The sequence below is a fragment of the Anomaloglossus baeobatrachus genome, chromosome 5 (genome assembly GCF_048569485.1).
Source record: "Anomaloglossus baeobatrachus isolate aAnoBae1 chromosome 5, aAnoBae1.hap1, whole genome shotgun sequence".
In the NCBI taxonomy this organism is placed as follows: Eukaryota; Metazoa; Chordata; class Amphibia; order Anura; family Aromobatidae; genus Anomaloglossus; species Anomaloglossus baeobatrachus.
The window spans coordinates 426,968,439-426,987,861 of NC_134357.1; the positions used below are offsets into that span (position 1 = coordinate 426,968,439).

General features: G+C 46.9%; 1 protein-coding gene across 1 annotated transcript in view; it reads right to left on the reverse strand.

Moving 5' to 3' along the window:
- Positions 1 to 7,596: 7,596 nt before the first annotated feature.
- Positions 7,597 to 19,423, reverse strand: part of OSER1 (oxidative stress responsive serine rich 1) — a 33,659-nt gene continuing 21,832 nt past the window's right edge. Inside the window, exons 2-4 of the mRNA XM_075347749.1 lie at positions 12,956 to 13,079; positions 12,474 to 12,584; positions 7,597 to 9,096 (exon numbers count right to left, since the gene is read on the reverse strand). Of these exons, the coding sequence (XP_075203864.1) occupies positions 8,418 to 9,096; positions 12,474 to 12,584; positions 12,956 to 13,032 (867 nt within the window). The 5' untranslated portion in view covers positions 13,033 to 13,079 and the 3' untranslated portion in view covers positions 7,597 to 8,417. The remainder of the gene's footprint in view (positions 9,097 to 12,473; positions 12,585 to 12,955; positions 13,080 to 19,423) is intronic.

A 19,423-nucleotide genomic window follows, 5' to 3' on the forward strand; every position in this document is an offset into this window, starting at 1 on the left:
CGGTATCAGTGAGAGCTTTAGAACAAGCCATTCCATCACAAAGGTTACCACAGGCAGACGGCACAGCAAGGGTCTGATGCTATACAATGGAGGGCAATAAGGCTGAATGACCACCATGAATTAAATAATAATCCCCTAATGCTATATTACCCTATATACGGTATGTATCCTTTATAAGCTCCTGTAACTTAGGGCTCCATAACAGATAAATACATCATGCGCGCAGTGTCAGAGACTCAGCACTGGGCCCAGGGAGGAGTAAAGAACAGATTATTTACCGTATTTTTCGGACTATAAGACGCACCGGACCATAAGACACACCCTGGTTTTAGTGCAGGAAAATAAAATTTTAAGCAAAAAATGGGAGTCATGACACACTGTTATGGGGGTAATGTCTCCAAATTCTCTACTAAGGTACCCCAGCCTGGTAATGATCCTCCTGCCTTGTATATACAGTATATGTCCCTCATCCTGCTATATACGGTAACCCATCCTGGCATATGGCCCCATCCTGCTATATACCCCGATCCTTCTCATATAACCCCATCCTTCTCATATAACCCCATCCTTCTCATAATATACCCCCATCGTGCTCATAATATACCCCCTCCTGATATACACCCCCATCCTGGTATACAGCCTGCCTCCTGTGGCACATAAAAAAAAATAGACGTTCATACTCCCCTTACCCCACTCCCTGCAGCACCGCTCCTCCTACGTCTGTGTCAGCGCCGCTGAGTGGACCGTCCCCGTTCCCCTGCAACATTGCGATGTCCTCCTGTGCCAGCGGCGGCTGCGTGTGGACACGTGCACACAGCGATGACTTCATCGCTGTGCGCACTGCTAGTCTCCACTCAGCGGCCGCCGCTGGCACATACGGAGGAGAAGCGATGCTGCAGAAGAACGGGGACGGCTACACTCAGCGGCGCTGCCGCTGACACAGACGGAGGAGGAGCGGTGCTGTAGGAGAACGGGGACGGCTTCACTCAGCGGCCGCCGGCAGCCAGGAGATCGCGGTGCTGCAGGGGAACGGTGACAGGTGAATATACTGATTCACTGCACCCCGCGCTGATGATTATGTGCGGAGGGCAGTGAATACAGCCGCACATGATCACTCCAGGCTGTAGTTGCCAGGGGTGATCATGGGGGCCGGCTGTTTATCCCTCGCCCTTTATCCCGCCCACCTGCCAGCGCCTGCTTCAGCGCTGAGAGATGGGTGGGAGGATGGGTGTGCATATGTAATGAGTGGGTCCACGTGGTCACGGCAGGCCATGCTGCAGCCTGCTCGTGCCCCCAATGACCCGCGCCACCACAGCACCCTCATTCCCGGCCCTATATTCAGACCATAAGACGCACCCCCCACTTTCCCCCAACATTTGGGGGGAAAAAAGTGGGTCATATGGTCCGAAAAATACGGTATTTATTTTAATAAAACTGCAGCCAGGGTCTAATAATGGAAAACCCCTTTGAGAAGTGTATCCCAATACTTCTGCCTATATCCTGTGTCAGTGATCTGTCACAGCATATTCGTGTATCATATGTAATATTGAAGACTATTGTCATGCAAGAAATTACTTTTTTTTTCCAAAATAGGAAAATCCTGCTGGAGGGTAAAGATCTCCTAATAGAAAGTCATCAACCCAGGCAAAGGAAGAGCATACTGGTGCCGCATCCGTCACTGATCATACACCGCCTGGTGCCATCCACACGTCTTCTATATAAAATGTGACATGGTGATTCACGTGATAAGACAGGAAGTGTGACACATCCCTGATGTACCATGTGCAAATCCAGCACGTGTCCTATCCATTTAAATAGGACACATACAATACATCTGCCAATCACCCGTCTCGCCTGGTATGTGGAGTCAGAAAGTCATCAACACACCACGTTCTATTAAGTGATCAGCGCCATACAACCCCTTTAAAAAAATACAAATTTGACAGATCACAGTGAGAAGTCAGATGCTTTAAATGGTGGGGGTCAAAGTGCCAAAAATCTCACAATGTTTAAAACAAAAAGGCGTCAAAACCACTCAGCTTAGCGCTGTGCAACTTTGTATCGCTAAGGCTTTTCTTCGTAAAACAGAGTGAGATGTGTTCGGACCACCAGAATGTGAATAGTCCTTAAAGGGAACCTGTCAGGTCCAATATGCACCCAGAACCACGAGCAGTTCTGGGTGTATATTGCTAATCCCTCCATACACTAGTATTTCTAAATACTGTATCTTTTATTGTATGAGCGCAGGGAATAGTCCCCTGGGCGTTAGTTCCCCTGGCTAGTCGGCTCCATTAGCATGTTAGCACACCCACTAACATGCTAATGAATACGCAGCATCAGAGGATCACTCAGTCACCTCTCCGCCGCCCGACACTGGATTTCGACTCAGTGCGTATGACTCCGGAGTTCGGGTCATGCGCACTATGAAGCTAGGTTCACGCGTCCTGCCTTCAAACTGAAATAGTGCACATGATCGAAACTCCGGGGTGGCGGCGGAGAGGCGAGATCATTTTCTGACGCTGCATAATCATTATTATATTAGCACACCCACAGGGACGTAGTAACATTGCTAATGGAACCGACTAGCCAGGGGAACTAATGCCCGGGGGACTAGTCCCTGCTCTCATTAGCATACCATAAAAGATCTTTAGAAATACTTTTCTAAAGATCCCTTTATCTATGCTAGTGTATACAGGGACGGTTAGGCAGGGATTGGCAATATGCACCCAGAACTGCTCGTGGTTCTGGGTGCATATTACACCTGACAGGTTCCCTTTACGTTTGGACAGTGAAAAACTTATGATCAACATTGAAATTACACCACCAAGAAAGAAAAGTTGTAGCATTGTGGAAATCACAGGATGGATGGAAATGTAATTGCTATGTAAATGATGCGAAAACAGAAACAAATTATCATGCATACACAGCTTGGCTGCTAATCAGTGATTTTATTAATGCTTGCCTGAGGAAAGTTCTGCCACACAGAATGCACTGTGCACAAAAAATCATCATGGTCCACTGCTGGCAGCTCCCTTTGTAAATGACAAGCAATGACATCATAAATTCTCAGTGGAAGACAAGTCTGAGATGCTGCAGGCCATGATGGAACATTTATGCCAAGCAGGCTGCTTACAGTAGCACCAGCAACATGTCGCCTGGTGTCGGGTTGAAAAGCATTTCCCGGAACACTGGAAAAATGGCAGCACAAATGGTTCCACAACCAAATCAATAAAATGTCAAGTTGGTAAGTATAGGTGGAATGAAGACTAGAGGAGTCCAGTCACCATACATTAGGTCACCTCACACCATAATCCCAGAAGTAGGACCAGTGTCATGGTCTTTTCTGAAGGCCTCTTCATGGTGTTGCCCATGTGATCTCATCAGAGTCAAACAATAGAGCGTAGGGGTTCATTCTATACTTCCAGTGAAGTTACACATCACACACCAAGCCGAAAGCATCAGTGTCCAAACAAACCAGCAAAAGGCATTAGCATGTGATTGGACTAAAGGGTGCTTTACACGCTGCGACATCGATAGCGATGTCGAGCGCGATAGCACCCGCCCCCGTCGTACATGCAACATTTGGTGATCTCTGCCGTAGTGATCATTATCGCTACGGCAGCGTCACACGCACATACCTGGTCAGCGACGTCGCTGTGACTGCCGAACAATCCCTCCTTCAAGGGGGAGATGCGTTCGGCGTCATAGCGACGTCACTAAGCGGCCGGCCAATAGAAGCGGAGATGAGCGGGACGTAACATCCCGCCCACCTCCTTCCTTCCTCATTGCCGGTGGACGCAGGTAAGGAGATGTTCGTCGTTCCTGCGGTGTCACACATAGCGATGTGTGCTGCTGCAGGAACAACGAACAACATCGTACCTACTGCAGCAACAATATTAAGGAAATGAGCGACGTGTCAACGATCACCATTTTTGAACGATTTTGCGATCGTTGATCATCGCTCATTGGTGTCACACGCTGCGATGTCGGTAACGGCTCCGGATGTGTGTCACTAACGACGTGACCCCGACGATATATAGTTACCGATGTCGCAGCGTGTAAAGCACCCTTAAAAGCCAGATGTCTAGCTACATGTGTTCCTTTGAAATCCCACCACTGCTCTCAATGGCTATCATGGTGCAGAGCAAGAGGACAATTGAGGGTGGCATGGAGGTCTATCTTTTTCAGTGGTCAGTCCAATTTTTGTCTTGCAAATTGCCTATTCAGAGGGGAAGAGGAATTTAACTATAATGCCACCTATTGGAAGTAGTAATCCTAAGGGTGGAAACACATCTATGCGAGTAAAATCGGTCCGACTGGGCTGAAAAATACTCGGCTGATTTTAGTTCACGTTAGGTGCGAGTGCAACGCAAGTGCGATGCTATTTGCTCGCGTGTGTGTTGCGATTGCGATGCTAGTTTCATGCAACATTTTAATTAGATAAAAGCTATTACACATGTGTCATTTAATTAACCTATGGGAATGTGCTGTCACATTCATCTAATGTGCGAAGTTACTGCCACACTCGCAAATGTGAACGGTGGTGCGCGTGTGTGATGCTACTTTTAATCCCCTTCCATAGGAAATCATTGGGACAAATGGTGCGAGAAACTCGCAAAAAAGCAGCATGCTGCGATTTTTTTCTCGGTCCGATTTGGACTGAGAAAAAAATCGCAGATGAGAGCTGAATCATTGACTAACATGTGTCCGATTTCAATGCGAGTTTTTCTCGCATTGCTCTACTGCGAGAAACTCGCAAGTGAGAAGCAGCCCTAAAGGTGAATATCTACCCTATAGCGAGACTTGTCATATGACTTAGGATAAAAGCCAAACCAGAATTTTAATTTGTAGACATGTGTTTCGGGGTATTACCCCTCAGTGCAAGTATGATATCTGATTTGGCTGTAAGAAAGGCTTCTGACAGGGGTCTAAGGGCTAACGTTTCTCATTAGATCCCTGTCAAAAGCCTTTCACACAGCCAAATCAGAACTCATGCTTTGCACGAAGGAGGAGTAATAACAGAAGACTGATGTGTCTGCAAATTGAGATTCTGGTTTGGCTTTTATCCTAAAGGCCCTGTCACACACAGAGATAAATCTGCGACATATCTGTGGTTGCAGTGAAATTGTGGACAATCAGTGCCAGGTTTGTGGCGGTGTACAAATGGAACAATATGTCCATGATTTCTCTGTAACCACAGATCTGCCAAAGATTTATCTCTGTGTGTGACGGGGCCTTAAGTCTTATACTGGCACATCACTTTCCACAAGGAGAAATGTTACCACTTAAGGCCTTGTGCGCACTGGGAAATGGAATTTTCTTGTGAAAATTCCGCATGCTCTCAAAGATTACCGCACTCGCGGTAAAAAACCGCGGGAAACCGCACCCGAAAACCGCATGCATGCATGGTTTGCCGCGGTTTTACCGCGGTATTATTCGCGGTATTGCCGCGGTTTTGCCGCGTGCGGGTTGGGATGTGCTTTATTGCATTCAATGCAATAAAGCACATTGAAAAAAAAAAAAAAAAAGTCATTTAATTCTGAGATAGTAGATAGACAGAAGAATAGATAGAGGGATAGATAGATAGAGGACAGATCGCTGCATTTCCCACGGTCGGCAGTGAGTTCACATTACCGGCCGTGGGAAATGACCGGTAATTACCTCTGCTGTCTGCTGCTTTCAGTCAGCGCTGTGTCTGTGACAGTCGCGGCTGGATGGAAGCAGCGCAGGACCTGTGGATTACGCCGGAGCTGTGGATTACGCCGGAGCTTTGGTGCGGGAGGGGTTAATAAAAATGGTGAACGAGGCTTGTTTGTTTTATTTAAAAATAAAGGATTTTTCGGTGTGTGTGTTTTTTTCACTTTACTTACAGGTTGATCATGTCAGCTGTCTCATAGACGCTGCCATGATCAAGCCTGGAGTTAATGGCGGTGGTCCCCCACCACCATTAACCCCTTGTATTACCTTGCTGTCACTGCTACACGGTGGCAAGAAGAGCCGAGGACACGCCGGTATTGCCGCATAATGCATGCGACAGTGCCGGGGCAGCTGCGGCTGATATTCTCGGCTGCGGGAGGGGGAGTGAGGCGGGGACATTATCCCTGCCCCTCTCCCTCCCAAGCCTGAGAATACCGGGCTGCCGCTGTGTGCTTACCTCGGCTGGGCGGTGAATATGCAGCAGAGCCCACGTTCTTTGTTTTCTATATTTCCGTTTTCTTTCTATGTGTGTTCTATGTGTCTGTGATGTGTGTGTGTCTGTGATGAGTGTGTGTTTACTCTCTGCTTTGCTTCCTCTTCCTGTAATGACATCACTTCCCTGCAAAACCGCAGACAAGCGATGCACATTACCGGAGGTAAACCGCGAAATGCCGCAGGGAATAACGCAGGAAAACGCAGTGAACCGCACAGATTTTGTTGCCTGCGTTATTCCCTGCGGGATTTCATGATTAACATTGGAGTCAATGGAGTGAAATCCCGCAGCGATGTGCGGAAAAGAAGTGACATGCACTTGTTTTTGCTGCGGGATTCCCGCAGCAAAACATGCAGCTGTCAAATTCCGCCCAGTGCGCCCAGGATTTTTTTTCTCCATAGGATTTGCTGGTGATTCACTGCAGAGATGTTATGAACATTTTCTGCAGCGAAACATGCAGCAAATCCGCGGCAAAATCCGGTAAGTGCGCACATAGCCTAACTTTTGTTTTGAACGCAATGGTAACCAAAGATTGGTCTGGAGACCACAAGTGCAACGCAATGAAGAGACCTTCAGAAGGGAAAAAGAAAGTGTCCCAGGAACCATTTTTATCAACCCGACATGCCACATCTTGCTGATGTGCAACTTGAGCAGCTTGCGTGGTCTAAACATATTACAATGACCTGCAGTGTCTCCAGCCTTGTCTCCAATCGAGCACATCATTGGTCAGCAAAGGGTGCTGCCAGCAGTGGATTTTGATGACTTTTGTATCCGAGTGTATTCAGTGTGACAGAACACTCCTCAACCATTAATAACCTCACTGATAGCAGCCAAGGCGTTTAATTGCAAGGATTTCTGCATGTGGCGATCGCACTCAATATTGAATAAACAGATATTTTGAAAAATTTGTTTCCATTTTTATACCATTTGCATATCATTAATACATCTATCCATCCGTGATTTGGATAATTCCACTATGTTTCTTTATTGGTGTTGCAGTTTTAATGTTGATGGTGTAGCGGGGTCAGTCAGGTTTCCACTTGGTTTTAGGCATTTTTATAGCAAATCTAAGAAATGTGAATAGTGGCGAATATAGAGCAGTTTCTGAAGGTCTCATCCCACATTAATCCCCTTGGCCTACAGAGCTTAAATCTAGTTATCGCCCCTCGGACACTGCCTAAAACCCTACACTATGAATAGGTTTTTTTGGAATATGGGGGGGAAAAAAATAGAAAAGAAAGGAAACTCATGCACGAGAACACAACTCTCATGAAGTTGCGAAAAAGGAGACTGTAACAAAGCAGAAAAAGGGGTCAGATACTTTCACCATCTGCCATGCACCATTCGTTCTATCACGACTTCAAAGAAAATGGGTGAATGACACGCGGAGGTAACACACGCGGATGTAATTTCAATGAATGTTTATTAGCCAACATTAATCTACTGAGCTGTAACTGCGAGCTCAAAAACAATTCAATACATTGGCTGGAACGATCACTGCAACAGGGGCACCGCTTTACCTTACTTTAAATAGAAGCCGTTCTCACTTCACAATTCAGAACCTACTTCTCCTATTGTCAAACACACAAAATGGTACCTAACGTGACCGACATTCATGTAACACTGCGATGAACGTAAGGATTTCCCATGATACTGCATGAAAATGATTTGTTCCAATCAATCACCCCTCTCACCACAATTGTATTTGTTAAATTTTGGAATTAGCGCTTGAAATACCCCCTCCCCCAACCCAAGAATTTAGCAATAGACAGCCGCTTCCATGCAACTACAGGATCAGCTGGTGACATCAAGTGTGGCCAATGACTCAACAGTATGGCTAACAGACATTATGGTATGCCAACAAGCTAGAATATCATTTAAAGGGCATTAATAAGCACAATTTACTTACACCTCAGGAGGTGTGAGGTGCTGCTAATCATGTACTCGATGGCCACTTGCCAGATATCATGCTCTAGATTGGGCAAGGTGCGGACGGATGCCATGTGGGCAGCACTTGACACTTCCCAGAGTGAAAATAAGGGGAGCTGGATAGCCCCATTAAGTGGTTGGTTATTTTTGGTGGGTCTTAAACATTATCAAAGCAGAATTCAATGAAGGGATTTATTGTCCACAAAATGGTGACGAGTGGAGGTTTAGGGAGTCAGAAGGAGATCCCTCAGAGATGACCTACATGCGTTACTTTTCACCCATGGCTCAAGGTCTGCAATCAGGTATACATCATCTCGGCCATGTGCGACATCTTCTTTGGAATATACAGGTAGTATTCCATGTATCCGGCGAGGTCTTCTATAGTTACATCATCAACTGATGCTCTGGCCTGTTCGGAGCAGGAGCGGGGAGATCCGGAGGTGCTGTTTCCTGACGTTTGAGTTCTGTTTTGTAAAGACTGAGAGTAGTCCTCCTTCACCGTCTTCTCACATTCTGTAAGCATGTCCCGCAAGCCAGAAAAGGAGTAAACTTCCATGTTTTGCCAGTTGTCACATTGGCAATCACTACCGTTGCAAGTACATTTTGCAGCCGTGCCGAGCTTAGATACAGAGTGGAAATCTGTAGGGAGGCTGCCCTTTGTGTTTCTGCTGGGCTCCAGAAGAATGGAAGAAGCAGTCTTGCCCATTTGAGATGCAGTCTCTGACGCGGACACCCCTGAAGGCTCCAGGCCAAATCTTTTATAGCCACTGATGGTAGTGCTGGAAGGGTCGCTGACAGCTAGACGGCTGCTGGCAGCCCCTCCTTCCACAGCATCGCAAAGGCTCTTGTGCTTTAGTTGGGAGCTGCACGTGGTCTTTGTGCTGCAGTGTGTAAACTTTGGGGGGTGAAGGACCGGGGATTTCGAGCGTCGTCTTCGTGGTGTTCTTCCGGCTCCTCTAGTGGTTTTCCTTGATGATCTACAAAAAAAAAAAAAAAAAAAACACAGAAAAGTTAGCAATAAGTAGTAAAACAGCGTATATACTTGAATACCCTCCCTGCTTTGCAGATCACTTTTATATCAATCAATGGCCACTTTTAACCTCTTCCCACAGGCCAATTATCTTTTCGGCCCTCAATTTTTTTTTTCCTCCCGTTCTTCGAAGAGCCTTAACTTTTTTATTTCTCCATCAAGATAGCTGTATGACCAGGCTGCATGAATCTTCAGGTCAGAATGATTACAGGGATAGCCAACTTCTAATAGGTTTCTTTATTTAAGCAATGGAAGAAAAAAAATTTTGGTTTGTGTTATCGTAATCCAAGATTTGTAACGTTTTTATTTTTCTGGTGCTGGAGCTGAATAACAGCTTTTTTTAGGAAGGTGGCTGCAATCTAGGCATTTCGGTATTTTTCTCTTTATAGCATTTACCATTTGAATTAATTTTAGATGTTGATAGATCGGACTTTTGCAGAGGTTGGCCGCTACTTTATGTTTAAATCAATGGCCTATCCTTAGCTGGTTAGAAATTCTTGGATACTTCTGGAACACAGCAGCTCCATCAAACATAGTGGCCACAACCTGATGGTACAAATCCACCCCCAATTTATTTCAGTACCGGTGGCTCTGCAGTATTTGGCCGTGGCCACCATAGAGACTAAGGAGCTGTTGAGTTCCGGCAGAATCCAATAACATCCGTCCAGTGCCGACAACAGGTGATCGGTATGGCGTCGGACCCCACCGATCAGATATAAATGGCCTATTCTATGAAATGTAGTGACCAACCTCTTTAAAACCGATTTTCCGGGGTTTTTTTCGCTCCCTTTCTTCCGAGAGACGTAACTTTATTTTTCAGTCAATCTTGCCATACGAGTCCCTGTTTTCTACGGGACGAATTGCACTTTTAAATGAATCCATTAGTTTTACCATATAGTGTAACTGGAAAACGGCAAAAAAAGTGCGATTCCACGATTGTTTTTAAGATATTTTATTCACAGTGTTCACTATATGGTAAAACGGATGTGTCGCTCTGATGTCTCAGGTAGGTACGAGTTTGTGGACACCAAACCTGAATAGGTTTACTTTTATCTAAGGGGTTAAAAAAAAAGAATAAATCAGAAATTTGTCCAAAAAATGTAGCGCATGTTTTGCGCAACCTGTAGTGTTCTCATTTTTCAGGATCTACTCAGTGACTGCTTATTTCTTGCGTCTTGAGCTGACGTTTTTGACGGTACCATTTTTGTGCAGAAGCGCCGTTTTGATCGCCTGTTATTGCATTTTGTGCAAAATTTGCAGCGACCAAAAAACATAATTTTGGCATTTGGAATTTTTTTTTGCTGCTACGCCGTTTACAATCAGATTAATTGATTTTATAGTTTGATAGATCGGGCATTTCTGATTGCGGAAAATACCAAGTGTATGTATATTTTTAAACCCTTTAATTTTCAATGGGGCGAAAGGGAGGTGATCTGAACTTAGGGGTTTTTTTTAAAACTTTTTTTTAGGGGACTATTAGGATCAACAGTCTGATCGCTCATTCTTTTCTCCCGATCAGAGCAGCCCCGCCAGAAATGATCATCTCTTGTAACCTGCAATACTCGGCTGCTTGTTACAGGACCTGAGTCATGTGAGCTACAGGAGTAATCACATGACCCTGTGCTACCATGACAACCATCGGATCCACATGATCACAACACTGACTTCCGGTGGAGGCCAGATGTACCGCGATCGCCATTAAAATGGCGCGGTCACATTTTGACAGCGCCATTTAAGGGGTTAACTGGTACAGGTGGATAGCAATTCCACTCGTGTCTGCAAGGCACATGTCAGCTGAAATATATATTATATTATAATATATATATATATATATATATATATATATATATATATATATATATATATATATATACACACACACACACACACACACACACATATATACACAAAAAATATTATAAATATAATATATTATAAATATAATTGTTATAATATAAGTTATTAAAAGAAAAACTTTTTTTTGTCATATTATGGATCTTGAACCTACAATCATTAGCTTGCTTGTTCTACTTACTTCCATACACCTGTATTGCAAGGTAACAACAGAATGATGTTTTCCTATGAAGCCCGGTCATAAACTGGGAGATTACAGACATTGGAGGATTCAACAGACCCCCAAACTACAATGACAACTCATCGGTATCCTGTGAACGCACCGCAAGTGGCAGAAATCGCATCATTTAACTGCCATTCTAAGTGACTGACAGCGGAAATTAAACAGTTAAATTGCAATATAGGAAATAATAGTGCCTCCTATGCGAGGAAGGGGGTTAAACACCATGTGTGCCTATTTTTGTAAGAGCAATACCTTTTTTAATCTATCAAACAAGCTTATTTTTAGCTAAATTAATTTTTGCCAATTTTTATTCTGCTTTACATTTTTTAGTGTTTTTCTTAGGGTAAATTGGATTTTTTTTCGACACATTGCATGCAGGTCTGTTGCTAAATCAGATAAGCACAAGTCTACCTCTAGAGTGGGCATGATCAAGTGAATTTATACAGGTAGTGAAGGAGATCTCACCTCCCCACCATGTAAATAGCAATCAGATAAGCCCACCTATTTTCAATGTATGATCAGTGTCTTAGCTGTCAAACACAAAACTCGAAAAGACTATAACTATAGCAATTATATCTTCCACACTGAATGGGTTAAAAAGATTTCCCTAATAGTAACGTGACCTCATTGTATTTCATCACCTCCAGATTATTCAATCTGCAGCTATTCAGACTATGTCCCAGCAGCGCCAACAAGTGACACAAGCTCTGTGTCCTTATCACAGCGCACAAGTCGGCTAGACTGGATTATAGTAAAACACTAACAACAATTTAGCTCATATACTTGATAAAACCTCAATTGTATTTAGTATTAAGCACAAGTTCTTGCATGTAACAGGTTTAAAAAACCACTCAGCTATTCGTTTGCTAACACAGAGTTAATGTGGTTTGGATAAAAGAGAATAGAGGTGTATAATAATGCGCCCATAGCAGTTTGTGAATGTCCCTTCTTATGTTCGATGACTTCATACAAAGATGTCAGAATCTACCCAAATCTGACAGAATTAAATGGTGTTCTGCTCCATCGTATCCAATATTCCAGATGGGAAATGCATCGCTACGAAGGGTCGAGCCATGTACTTATTTTACTGCCCCAAATGATTCAAACCCCCATCAAGGTGGATGCATATTGCACCAGGATGAGCTACGTACATTGAGGTTATGTTATAGAGACATTATCCAAGTTCTCCACAAGAGGGCGCACTCTTATCTGTGCTGCCTGTAACCAGCCATTAGTCTCAGTCTTACCCATGCCAACTCTCCTTCAAAGAACCCAACACTTTTGGTTTGACGTCTTCAAGTGTCGTTCTCCCGCTTGATCTTGAACTAGAGCCGTCCGCTCCACTCAATGATGTGCATCTGCAAAACAAAAAAACCTTAGGTCATTCTCCAGTACAGTTAAAACAGAAAATGGACTGATATATAGCGGGCAAGTTTCAGGGTATACGCAGAGTTGCATAATCCAGGAAGCAATGCGCTCTGGGAGTTGTAGTTCTGCGCTGGGGACTTCTGGTTTACAGCTGCCTCTTCTACAATAGTAAATGGCTTTCTATTATGAGGTGGCTATCTGTACAGAATTTGTCTGTGATTTTCCGCCCCTTCGGGAGTAAGGCTTGTTTGGTGATGACGCAGTTTAGTATGCTCCGCTGCGTTGTGATGCCTCCAGTGCAAAAATGACTCCGCTCAGCCCACGACAGACAGTAAAGCCGGAGAGCAGCGGAATGACGTACCCTTCAGCGTCGACCCGCAGCTTTTTAAAAGCGCTCTGGAGGTTGTCCTCGTCGCCGTCTTTGGCTTCTGACTCCATCACTGACTGTCGCAGGCAAATGTGAAGGCAAGAACTGCAGTCGAGATCTGAAATACAACAGCAGGGGCGGTGAGACAAAGACGTCTCTATTTCATACAGAATCCGCTATGAAATTAAATGATTAAAACAAAGCCGCGTTTTGTCCTGCGCCATACACAGACACGAAGCAGCCGCTGTATGGAGTGAAGACGTCTCTGTGTTCAGGCCTAGGACGTGACAGATGCTGGCGGTCTCGTGAGATGAATTCTTTTACTTTAAACCAGCGGCAGACAAGCGCTCTCTTATTGACTGCCTGTTACCCAGGACATTAAAACAAATCAATCTCTAAATGATCCGACGGGAACCGATAAACCCAATCATCCCATTAACAACCCAGGGAACGTGTGCCATCCAAGCACATAGGGGTGACAGCCTGCATGTCTCCATACCCCTCTAAAGGGGCTGACGCCTTTATTTAGTTACATAGGTCCATTAAGCCCAGTCTTTCTCTGTTATTTATACATTTTCTAATGCCAAATTATTAATAACCCACAGTGCTATTTATTGTGAGGAAATCATCCAGCCCTTTTTTAAAAGCTGTTATAGTATCTGCCATTACTACCTCTTGTGGTCGGCATTCCACAGTCTGACTGCTCTAACTGTAAAGAATCCTTACTAATAATTAGCTGCCTGAATCACTTTTTCTCCAGAGGTAGTGAGTGCCCCCTGGTCCTTTGGAAGGAGTAAGGCGGGCTTTGCACACTACGACATCGCAGGTGCGATGTCGGTGGGGTCAAATTGAAAGTGACGCACATCCGGCATCGCATGCGACATCGTAGTGTGTAAAGCCTAGATGATACGATTAACGAGCGCAAAATCTCGTCGTAATCATATCATCGGTGCAGCGTCGGCGTAATCCATAATTACGCTGACGCGATGGTCTGATGTTGTTCCTCGTTCCAGCGGCAGCACACATCGCTGTGTGTGAATCCGCAGGAGCGAGGAACATCTCCTACCGGCGTCACCGCGGCTTCCGTAGAATATGCGGAAGGAAGGAGGTGGGCGGGATGTTTACATCCTGCTCATCTCCGCCCCTCCGCCACTATTGGCCGCCTGCCGTGTGATGTCGCTATGACGCCGCACGACCCGCCCCCTTAGGAAGGAGTCGGGTCGCCGGCCAGAACGACGGTCGCAGGGCAGGTGAGTGCATGTGAAGCTGGTGTAGCAAGAATTTTCGCTACGCCAGCTATCACACGATATTGTACCTGCGACGGGGGCGGGCACTATCGCGTGCGACATCGCAGCATCGGCTTGCGATGTCGCAACATGCAAAGCCGCCCTAAGACTAGGTTCACATTTCCGTTGTTTTGCATCAGTCACATGCGTTGCTTGACGCTTGCGACTGATGCGTTGCACAACGGATGACAAGAATAAGAATTCATTGTCAGACTCCGTTGTAAAACGTGAGAGAGCGCGACCAGCTGATCACCCGGCGGCTGGCTTCTGTGAGCAATCAACGGATCACCTGGCCGCCGGCTTTTGAGAGCGAACAGATTATCTCCCGGCCGCCGGCTTTTGAGAGCGAACAGATTATCTCCCGGCGGCCGGCTACTCAGCTGATCGCTCACAGAAGCCGGCCGCCGGGTGATCAGCTGATCGCTCACAGAAGCCGGCCGCCGGGTGATCAGCTGATCGCTCACAGAAGCCGGCCGCCGGGTGATCAGCTGATCGCTCACAGAAGCCGGCCGCCGGGTGATCAGCTGATCGCTCACAGAAGCCGGCCGCCGGGTGATCAGCTGATCGCTCACAGAAGCCGGCCGCCGGGTGATCAGCTGATCGCTCACAGAAGCCGGCCGCCGGGTGATCAGCTGATCGCTCACACAAGCCGGCCGCCGGGTGATCAGCTGATCGCTCACACAAGCCGGCCGCCGGGTGATCAGCTGATCGCTCACACAAGCCGGCCGCCGGGTGATCAGCTGATCGCTCACACAAGCCGGCCGCCGGGTGATCAGCTGATCGCTCACACAAGCCGGCCGCCGGGTGATCAGCTGATCGCTCACACAAGCCGGCCGCCGGGTGATCAGCTGATCGCTCACACAAGCCGGCCGCCGGGTGATCAGCTGATCGCTCACACAAGCCGGCCGCCGGGTGATCAGCTGATCGCTCACACAAGCCGGCCGCCGGGTGATCAGCTGATCGCTCACACAAGCCGGCCGCCGGGTGATCAGCTGATCGCTCACACAAGCCGGCCGCCGGGTGATCAGCTGATCGCTCACACAAGCCGGCCGCCGGGTGATCAGCTGATCGCTCACAGAAGCCGGCCGCCGGGTGATCAGCTGATCGCTCACAGAAGCCGGCCGCCGGGTGATCAGCTGATCGCTCACACAAGCCGGCCGCCGGGTGATCAGCTGATCGCTCACACAAGCCGGCCGCCGGGTGATCAGCTGATCGCTCACACAAGCCGGCCGCCGGGTGATCAGCTGATCGCTCACACAAGCCGGCCGCCGGGTGATCAGCTGATCGCTCACACAAGCCGGCCGCCGGGTGATCAGCTGATCGCTCACACAAGCCGGCCGCCGGGTGATCAGCTGATCGCTCACACAAGCCGGCCGCCGGGTGATCAGCTGATCGCTCACACAAGCCGGCCGCCGGGTGATCAGCTGATCGCTCACACAAGCCGGCCGCCGGGTGATCAGCTGATCGCTCACACAAGCCGGCCGCCGGGTGATCAGCTGATCGCTCACACAAGCCGGCCGCCGGGTGATCAGCTGATCGCTCACACAAGCCGGCCGCCGGGTGATCAGCTGATCGCTCACACAAGCCGGCCGCCGGGTGATCAGCTGATCGCTCACACAAGCCGGCCGCCGGGTGATCAGCTGATCGCTCACACAAGCCGGCCGCCGGGTGATCAGCTGATCGCTCACACAAGCCGGCCGCCGGGTGATCAGCTGATCGCTCACACAAGCCGGCCGCCGGGTGATCAGCTGATCGCTCACAGAAGCCGGCCGCCGGGTGATCAGCTGATCGCTCACAGAAGCCGGCCGCCGGGTGATCAGCTGATCGCTCACAGAAGCCGGCCGCCGGGTGATCAGCTGATCGCTCACACAAGCCGGCCGATCAGCTGATCGCTCACAGAAGCCGGCCGCTGGGTGATCAGCTGATCGCTCACAGAAGCCGGCCGATCAGCTGATCACTCACAGAAGCCGGCTGCTGGGTGATCAGCTGATCGGTCGGCCGACGAGAGAGAGCATGCGCGGTGAAATCAAAAGGATTCCACTGCTCAAAAAACGCTACATGCTGCGTTCCTGCCACCCGACGGTCAGTCCTTTTTACGACTGATCAGTCGGGCGGCGGATGCAACGTAGTGTCATTAGTCACAATCCGCCACTCATACAAGTCTATGGGAACAACGGAATCCGCCAAACGGATTGCATTGTTTATCAGAGCGGCGGATTGTGACTGATAATAAACAACGGAAATGTGAACCTAGCCTAAGTCCCATGCCCGTCATTAGTATTGACCACATGTATTTAGGAGCCCTTCATTGTAATTCATCATCACATAAACAAGGAGTGTCACATGAAGATCACATCTATTAAAAGTAAAGGCTGCGTTGTTTCAGAAAGTGCAGCGGCCAGCTGTACATTTGCCCATTGAATCATTGGTAGATTACTGAAATATTAATATGCAAGACATGGACAGACCTGATCTGTAAGGGCTTGCTCATAGGATTGTATCTGTCGGACAAGTGATATTGGAATGCACTCACTCCGATATTATTCTATTGGGCAGTGCCGACCAGAGTTTTTTTTCCTCTTGCCAATTAGGCATGACAAAAAATAAATAAATAGATAAAAATCGCAGGTTGTGATTGGCAGTGTGTATTGGACACCGTGCATCCATTCTATGGGTGCACGTGAAATATCGGACTGCATCCGTGCAGTGTGATATACGCAGAGACAGGTAGTGGAGAAGATGGAGAAATGCGTCTCTCCCTCTTATCCGATTCACACATGGATCACAGTAACATGATACCTGGCTCAGGTGCGCAGCAGAGTTTGCGTCGAGTGACAACATATCGAATCCAATGCTCTCGCTTGAGAGACTACGCACCCGTCTGACAGCAGACGAAAAATAAGACTTTCCCATACTGGCTCTATGCCTAGGTAATAAAGGGGGGTACGTAGTAAAGGAACCTCCTCTACGTCATCTTAGACCATCCTATCATCTCAACAGATGATACACATCATCTCAGGGATTGATGCTGTCTATCTGTACAGCTCACAGAGGATTGTCCACACTACATACAATTGTATCAAACCTTCAGCTGTCAGAAATGTTCAGTATTGTTATTTTATCCTTCTGATGTGAACAGAAAGGTTCCCATCCACTGGAAGTAGACAAGTGGTGAAAGATAGAATCAATGGTCCCGACTGCTCAAGATTGACATTTTGTCCTGGCATCTTCTTTAATTTGGCGCAGCTTTTACCTTGCATGGGCCACTGTGAGAAATGTGCTGTAGTAATGGAGGGACATAGTACAATCCTGTCTCGATTTATACCACCTTTGAGGCATGAATTATGATACATTTGCACCGCGTTCATTCACGCCACATGTTAACCTTTGTGCACTTTTTAATCCCCTTCCCACTTTTCATTTTTGGCACTTTAGTTTATTCCTCCTCTTCTCCCAGGAGCCATAACTTTTTTTTCCCCATCTATTGAGCAGAGGCTTTTGCAAGCTGTCTTTTTTAGTGATACCCTTTTGGGCCACTAAGTACATGGATAACTTTTTGGGATGAATGAATGAATGAATGAATGAATGAAAGAAAAAGACAATTCTGGTGTTTTTTGCTTCATGGCATTTATCATATGGGCTACATAATTTTATATTTTTTTCTTTTTACTTTTTAGTAGCCCTACCAAACTTTTCATGCGATTGCTTGATCTATATACTTCAATACAACTGTGTTTCAGCATATTTATATAATATCATGGTCTCCTATGATGTCTAGCTCCTGAGATAGTGCGCCTTAAAAGTCGCCGTCAGAGAATCACAGGGCATTTAAGAAGTTCGGCTAGGTTCACATTTCCGTTGTTTTGCATCAGTCACATGCGTTGCTTGCGCATGTGACTGATGCGTTGTACAACGGATGACAAAGAACAGAATTCATTGTCTGACTCCGTTGTGTGCGGGGGCGGAGCGCGAGGGGGGCGGAGTTCGGGGTGGGTGGAGCTGAGCGGGGCCGTGGCGCTGAAAACGTCAGTGCCTCGGACTGCAGTGCTGGGGACAGGTGTGTGTGTGTGTGTGTGTACACATGCGGAGTGCGGGAGGGGGCGGAGCCGGGCAGGGAAGTGTCGGGCTCTCTGCACACATAGCCAGGGTAAATATCGGGTAAAAACTAAGCAAAGCATTTTGCTTAGTTACCCGATATTTACCTTGGTTACCAACGTACATCACTTAGCGCTGGCTCCTTGCACACGTAACCAGGGTAAATATCGGGTAACTAGGCAAAGCGTATTGCTTGGTAACCCGATGTGTATCCTGGTTACGTGTGCAGGGAGCCAGAGAGAGCATGCGCAGCGAAATCCTACGGATTGCGCTGCTCAAAAAACGTTACAGGCTGTGTTCCTTCCGTCCCGCGGTCAGTCCTTTTTACGACTGATCAGTCGGGCGGAGGATGCAACGCAGCATCATCAGTCACAATCCGCCGCTCATACAAGTCTATGGGAACAACGGAATCCGCCAAACGGATTCTGTTGTTTACCAGCGGATTGTGACTGATACAATTTAACGGAAGTGTGAACCTAGCCTTAGCAACAGCCATCAGGGCCAAGTCTGATCACTGACAGGCAGATGCTGGCCGGGTGAGGTTGCGGGCTCAGCTCCTGCTCCATAGACAAGAATCCTACATGCGCCGTACATAAAAAAGCAAATACTGTCGGGAAAAAAAAATATTTAAAAGTTAAAAAAAAAAGTTGCGACACTGAGTTGCACAAACATTTTGAGACATATAAAATGGTTTTGCACCCGGTTTCTGACACAAACTGTTTGATAAGTCCACCCTAAAGTATCAGAACTTTTCAGCCTACCATTTTTGCTTTGGAGGAGATGGAGGAAAAGGGTTAATTCGCGCTGCCAGAAAAAGATCACTGAAGATCAATGGGAATTAAGACATCGGATCTTATAGACCTACATGTTTCGGAGCTGTATAACTCCTTCTTCAGGAAAAAAATCAATTGATTTTTGTTCCTGAAGGAGTTATACAGGTCCAAAACGCATAGAACAATAAAATTCGATGTCTTAATCCCCATTGATCTTCAGTGATCTTTTTCTGCCAGCGCGAATTAACCTTTTTCCTCCATCTCCTCCAACGCTATCCTTCTCTGGGTTATGCGGCAGCCTTCCTCAA